At 40.0% G+C, this 7951-nt stretch overlaps 1 protein-coding gene across 1 annotated transcript in view; it reads right to left on the reverse strand.

The window, feature by feature from the left end:
* bicc1 (BicC family RNA binding protein 1) overlaps positions 1 to 6944 on the reverse strand; it is a 155832-nt gene extending 148888 nt beyond the window's left edge. The window contains exon 1 of the mRNA XM_079801377.1: positions 6622 to 6944. Within this exon, the coding sequence (XP_079657503.1) occupies positions 6622 to 6814 (193 nt within the window). The 5' untranslated portion in view covers positions 6815 to 6944. The remainder of the gene's footprint in view (positions 1 to 6621) is intronic.
* Positions 6945 to 7951: the final 1007 nt, after the last annotated feature.

Here is a 7951-nt window from a genome sequence, read left to right on the forward strand (position 1 = left end):
ACTGCTAGACCCATGAAGAGGGCTTTCAGCATCATCACTGCATTCCTATATCCTGAACACTTTGGCCACGTTCACAAAAACGAGTCCTTGATAAAGTTCTGTTCACTTCTCACACAGTTCGGTTATTTAAGGGAGTGACCTATAACCAAACGCACACCCGAACATTTTCAGGACTCGCAATCTCGGAAAACCTGCAGCGTGTGAACTGGACTAGACAACTAGTTGTCTGTCACGTTATACAGTGTAAGAGAGCCGTTCTGCGCTGCACAATTGTGTGTACCGTGTGATGTGGCTTTCATGAGTGGATGCATTTTCGGTAACTTACAGAGACGGAGATATGAGCTTTGTGTCATACAAAAGTTTTTAGATACAGTCACTGTTCTCCACCAAAGTTGTTCCCGTCCGTTTTGTTTTCAATACGCGCAACTCAAATGCTCTGATGACGGCCTGAGCGCCTTTAACATTTTGTCTGTCAGAGACAATAACATACATAATACATAACGCATGTATAAATTTGTTCTGTACTCGCTGGAATTGAATCGGAATGATCAGGGAACTGAGTGAAATACTTTTCTGCATGGCCCATTATGTTGGTTTTGACAGACATTTTTATGCACAAACTACACATTCTCATTCTGACATTCCTGATTTTAATATTTATAATTTTGGCAACGGATGAACTGTTAAATGAGTGATCTTGAGATGAGTCCCTGTAGTTGTCTAATTTGACTCATATGCTGATGTAATATTTGTATATATTATAAACTTGATAGGTGACTTTTATCAAATGTTGTTTAAAAGATTAAGGCAATTAAATGTTTTTAAATGATTTGTTACATATAATTATCTCTCATATTTTGACTCCTAGCTTCCAGTGAAACAACAGACTTCTCTCTGGTGACGTATGCAGGACTTCTCCAATCATTTTGTCTGCTTAAACTCCGCCCCTTTATTACAATCGACTACAGGCTTGCATTCAGATATGCCTCCATTTTAGATACAGTCAATGTTCTCCAACCAAGCTTTTCGCGTCAGTTTTGTGTTCTACGCGCGACTCAAATTCTCCGCTGCCGGATATAAAAGCTACTATTGGTTAATGAAGATTTGACGGATAAACTTGCGACTTGATTAGACTCTTGCCGTATCAAAAGATAATCCAGTTATATCTCTGGTAAGAGAATACAGGCTTTACTCCCGTTGCACGTTCATACAGACTGTATTCGAGACTGTACATGTAAGTATATATCACACATGTAAGTATATGCAGTTGTCAATCCCAAAACTGTGTGAACATTGCCTTTGTGTCATGATTCACCAGAGGGCCCGTGATTACCACCATGCACCAAGCTCCAGTGGCCAAGGAGCTTGACCCACCACAATCACCAGGATGCCCAGTTCTGATGGTTGCTAGCCCCATGTTTGACCAACATGACCGCCACATCAGAGCCTGCTCACAAGATGGCCACCACATCAGAATCATCAGCCAAGATGGCCACCATTCCAGAGTTTTGTCATGTCATGTCTGCCAAGCCTGTTCATAAGGTGGACGCTACACCTGTGTCTTCGGACAAGATGGCCGCTCCTCCTGTGTCTTCGGACAAGATGGGCGCTACGCCAGAGCCTCCAGCCATCACAGATACTACGCCAAAGTCTCCAGCCTTCATGGGTGCCTCGACAGAGTCTTCAGCCACCATGGATGTCACATCTGTGTTGTTTTCCCTAGGCTCTTGAGACTGGCTTCAAGTCTGGAGGACACACTGCTGACATTGGTGCGAGCAGTTGGCATCTCAGCAGTAATGCCAAGCCTGGGGGTCTCTGAGGTGGTCCCACTGTCGACAGTCCTCCCTGTTAAAGTGAAGGCTATTCTGTGTGATTGGGCCATACACTGCTCTCCAGCCCATGAGTTAATTCCAGAGCCCGCTTCAGTCCACGCCAGAGTTCGCTCCAATCCCAGAACCCAGCCACGTAACATATGAACTTCCTGTCTGCCTTTATATGACCATGGTAGCCCAGAGTCCTGCACGGGTGCGGGTACCCGCGGGTACCTGATGGGTGACCCGTGAATATTGCTGAAACTTGTGAAAAACATCGTACTGTGTCGGATACGGTGCGGGTCGGGACGGACAAGGGAGAAACACGGGTCTAAACACGGGTTTTAAATATTATAAATATATATATATATAAATATATGCATGTATATTGTAGAATTGTAAAATATATGCCTATTTTTAGGAACACATCTACAAAAATAGGCCTTGCCTGTATTTCAAGTTGATAAAATAATTTAAAATCCATATCAGTTTATTTGTCACAACCGCGCGTGCGATCTGCCTGCACTGCAGTCATCGAGATGGATCCTGAGGAGTTGAAGAAAAGATAGCCGCAAATGTCGAACTTCATCGCTGAGGAAGCATGCAGATAACTGTGGTAACAAACCAAGCACAAGCAGTTCTATCGAACAGTGTTTTTGTTATGTTTCCTGAGTTTGGTCTCTTAATAACACTGTTTTAGTAGTCTACATTAATCCACGTTAAGTGTTTTCTTATAATGGTTCTATGGGAGTAAAACGCTTACCGTTTAATTAAACGCGTTGCATTCATATTCTGGGCTAATCTGATTTTTTGTACATAGTATACGTTATTAGTATTATGTTTAATGAGTTTGGTCTCTTAATAACAGTGTCTTAGTACATTAAGCCACGTTAAGCGTTTTAGAATGTCCCGGCTGAAGTTGTCCTTGTGTTAATGGTTGTGTAATAACTTCTGTATGCTGGCAATAAACCTTTTTGCAAGTGTGTCTATAATGTGATATGCTAAACTGATTTTATTGCGGGTGCGGGTCGGGTGTCGGTTCTATTTTAAGCGGGTCGGGTGCGGATTTTATTTAGTGCCGTTGTCAGAGAACGGGTCGGATGCGGTTTTAAGCACTGCGGGTACAGGCGGGTGCGGGTTTACAAAATCGGACCCGTGCAGGACTCTGTGGTAGCCCCTGAGTTCCCTGTCTGCCCTGATGCGACCACGGAGGTTGTCCCTAAGTTCCCTGTCTGCCTTGATACGACCACCGAAGTGGTCCCTGGGTTCCCTGTCTGCCCTGGTATGACCATGGAGGTTGCCCCTGAGTTCCCCTTTCTGCCCTGATATAACCACGGAGGTCACCCCTGAGTTCACTGTCTGCCCTGTTGCGACCTCAGAGGTTGTCCCTGATCTTCCTGTCTACCTCGTCACGACCGCAGAGGTCGTCCATTAACTTTCTGTGAATAACCACTGAGGCCAATCAGAGACACCTTACCAGTCCCGTTGTGTCCATGGAGGACACCCTCAAGCTCCCTGCCTGTTCTGACTTGGTTCCTGAGACCAATGTTAACCTTTCTGTGCCCTATGTTTCAGTTTCACCTGATCTACCGCGGGGGGTCTGCTAGCCGGTCTAGTCTGCTGTGGTGGTCGTCTGCTCTTCCATGGGGTTCTTTAAGCCTCTCTGAACTGCTGTGGTGGTCATCTACTCCGCCGTGGGGGTCTTCAAGCTCATTTGTGCTGCTGTGGTGGTCGTCTGCTCCATCTTGGGGGTCGTCAAGCCCATCTTCAAGGCCACAAGCAAAGCCTGAGCCGCCCTGGTCATCTGCCCAGCCTGCTCCACCCTGGCCACATGCTCTGCCTCTGTCTGCAGGCCCTCTTCCACTTCATGGACCTGGCCCTCCATCCCACCCTCTTTTCACCCCCTTTTCCGTCAGCAATGAGCAATGGCATTATTAACATTAAGCTCTTATATATCTAGTGGGTTGCTTTTCTGCCTACTGCCCTGTGTAAGGCAGAATCCTAACTGAATGGAACCTCATAAGTGACAGACTGAACACTATATTGGCAGCTGCTCCTCACACAAAGTGCAGAAGAAACTTGATTCACAAGTGATTTCAGTAGATTTTGGCATTAGCATGTTGATAAGATAACAATGTGATGCTCTAATAATCATAAAAATAACTGCACACTCTCCAAAACCTTCACTCTCTCTGTTCCTCTCTGGTGGAATGAGAGCATCACATCTTTTAAGAAGCAGCTGAAGATGCAGCTCTTCTGCAAGCACTTGACCTCACATTCTTAAACCAATGCACTTACACACACACACACACACACACACACTAGTGTTGTAGTAGTCAAGACCGGTCTTGGTCTTGAGACCAGTCTTAAGACCATTTTTTTGAAGGTCTTGTCTTGTCAGGATTTGTACTCTGTCTTGTCTCAGTTTCAGACTTAGAGGACTTTTCCAAAACCGGTCAAGACCACAACTGCTGGGATATCACTAAATTGCCAGTGCACTGGAAGTTAGTTTCCACCACGGAATAAAAAATAGAAAAATAAGTACACAAAATAAGTTTATATATCCTGACTTTTATTCCTCCAAATTGTGAGATATAAAATCACAATTGCGTGTTAAATTTTATAACTCCAAATTGCGAGTTATAAACTTCCAGCAAGCTTCCATACATTCCTAATAATTAAGATGAGCACTTTTTGGAGCAGCTTTAGGAGCTTATTGGGAGCCTATGATGCATTAAAATGCTGCCTACATAGGCAGCTCACTAGATTTTCAACAGACTGTATATTACATTATATGGGTGCTGATCTTCAGGTATAGTAGCATCCATCATTTTGACACAATAGTCCATTGAACATAAGATTAAACAGAGACAGAGTCATCCTGGTATGGACACATTCCTGCTCAACATAATCTACACAAATTCAAAAAATGAATTCACATCTGGAACAGAAACCAAATTTAGGCCTCCTTTATGTGATTCATTCGAAATAATTCCACCGTATTTCATACTTGAGCCAGCTAAAATTAAATTATTAATGGTTCTTCCCATCCAAGAGGCATAATAAGATTCATAAAAGCGTTCTTGAATGTTGCTAAACTGCTCATTATATCAGATGGAGTAAGTGCTTTTGGAGCGCACACCTGTGATGTTAACATTTCTGAAAACACACAAAGATGAGCAGTTCAAAGCTATTAAACATTAAGGTTGAACTTGGAACTTGGAAATATTTGAAAACAGCTCTTTTTAACAACCGTTGTGTCCTTCTTCAACCAAATGACACTATATCTTGTAACAGCTGCTAATGAAGTATGCATCCATTGACACAGTGATAGATAATCTGACATGCTAGAAAAACAAAAATACCTTTTTTTTCTCACAATAAAACTTATTTCTTACTGTCACATCATGTTTGAACTCTTGTTTTTATGACTGATCTTAAATCTAATCGAGTAATGCTAAATTCCTATCATTTGGTTTGGCAAATAAATCTCGTAATTTACATGAGATTTTCTTCTAGAATCCTAACCCATAAGGCATTCCTGCAGTAAGCAGGTTGATCAAATACAATCTAAAATCCTGTGAGGAGATGCTGAATGACCTCAGCAGGAAGGATTGCTGTGGTGAACTGAACCTAGAGACTCTGTGTGTGTAGGATGATGATGATGTCCCTTTCTGAACTCACTCAGAAGCATGAAACAACTTGGAAAGCATGACCCGACATGGACAAAGCGTTACAGCAGAGACCATCAAAGCATTTTACCATTCCTACAGAGCCGTGGATGAGAAGCCCCTGACAATTTTTATAAACTGCTTGATTAATCCACCAGAAAAGTGCCATTTAGGAATGTTTTTTGACTCTAATAACTTATTTTTCTCACTTAGGGATTCTACTGTTTTTCAGCCAATCATCTGAATAAAAGCCACATGCAGTCTGAATTGTAAGCCAAAACATGACAATTCACTGTCCAAAAATTACATTTAATTTCATCCTTAACTTTTATGAAGCAGTTAACCACATTGTCACTTTACAATTTACTTTAACAAATTGGGAAAAACACAATTAAATCTAATGTCAAAGGCAAAGATGCTTTAACACTGCTCCCTATTGGTTGAGTTAATGTACTACGTTAGAATATTATATTTATAAATTTATATTATATTACAGTCCTCTCGGCAGCTACCTACATCAAAATTGGTCATGTTTTACACTAAACTGACCTAAATATTCAGAAGGTCTATCAGAAGAAACACACATATTTAAACTCACATTACAATATTCAAGAATGCACTGAAAAAGTTAAACTAGACTAATTCCAGGCATTAAACAAACCTATAAAAAAAGAGTTAAGAACTAAACAAATTATGAGTTTGTCACTCCTTTAAATAACCATTAAAGACATAGTTTATGTGTCTATTTTCAAATATAGACAATATTACACACTTTCTTTGAAACAATTGTATGCCCTGCAATTGCAAACTGAACGAAGTCAGGGCTGCTAGATTATTTCATAACGTTTTTCATTGTACTATAGCCTATATTTAAACTTATGTTTCAGAAAACCAAATTGGTATGGAAGCGATAATTATACACAGGAGGTGAACAAAGGAAAAGAGGAAAATAACCGGCTCAGCTCTGCAGATGCTGGCAATGCATGCATTAGATTTTACATTAGCCTATTGAGTTTGTTCAAGACAATTATTAACAGCAATAGTGCCTTTTTTTAAGAAGTCAACTCTGTAAAGTGTTCATCAAAGTTTTTTAACTCTATAAAAATGAGTGATTGCTGTCATGGAAACAACTGTTTTACCTAATAGCATGATCTCCAGTTTTTTCCGGTCCACTCGAAACCTCTCCTCGGTCCACTCGGGGTCCGGAGGTGCCGTGAGTCCGCTGGAGTCATCCTCAGACACGGGCAGAGGGGAATCAGTGCTGCGCTCGCTGTTGGAGCCCGGATCAGACTGCTGTAAGTATCCGCTTAAGGGTTCACACTGAGCGGCCATGACTTTCACAGAGCACCGCTGACTCTCCGCAGCCGTCAGATCAGATCATTCCCGCGGAGAGTGAGCGCCAGTCATCGCGGCCACGGGCTCTGTGTGTGAGTTGCACTGACCAGAGGAGTATAAAGTGAGGGAAGGCAAAATTAGAGCGCCGCCCTTTGTTCAATATGAGCCAGAGGAGGGTGGATGGAAGGGGGACTGTGGGTTACAAAAATGTTGTGAGCCAGTTCAGAATCAGCGCAACCCTGTGCCCCCAAAATGAAGTCTCGGTCTGGGTAAGTAATTAATTCACACAACACTAAACTTTATTATGAACTTTGTTTTAAATGTATGCATTTAAATTGTATATATTTTCAAATATGTATATATATATTTTTTTTTTCTTTCTTCATATTTTGTTATCTTTATGTTTGTATTTTATTATTATTATGAATTATTATTAACACTGGGGACGTTTAAAAAAAACTTAAAATACAATGTAATATAAATAATATAATAGTTTATTATATAAAAAAACATAGACTACAAAGACATTTTACATGTTTACAGTATAAATGGATAAAAAAGTAAATAAACAACAGAGCCTATTTGACGTATAGCCTATTTGATGCCTGCATTTACATCTGCAAGTGTTTGCTCATCTGCAACACATTACATATCCTATTCGATGTAATATAGATATTTAAAAGACGTCTTTAAGATGTTTAAGATTTAGAATGTATGTTAAATGCTTTTTCTTTATCAGATGTTTTTACACAGCAGATGCTTCCCAGATTAACACATCTTTAGCAGACAACTTACAGACGTACTTGTGCTATCTGATATAATAGAATATAATACAAATAATACAGTACAGTTTATTATAAACAGTACTTATAAAATACAGTTTAATAATAAGACAATTATAACACCTGAGATACACACACACGCACACACACACACACATATATATATATATATATATATATATATATATATATATATATATATATATATATATATATATATATATATATATATATATATATATATATATTACAAATGCATTAAAATAAATAATCAATTAATAAGAATAGAATAGAATAGAATAGAATAGAATAGAATAGAATAGAATAGTCTTTTGTGGTTTATGGTGAATCC

This window comes from Gobio gobio (assembly GCF_949357685.1).
Source record: "Gobio gobio genome assembly, chromosome: 20".
NCBI classification, from domain to species: domain Eukaryota; kingdom Metazoa; phylum Chordata; class Actinopteri; order Cypriniformes; family Gobionidae; genus Gobio; species Gobio gobio.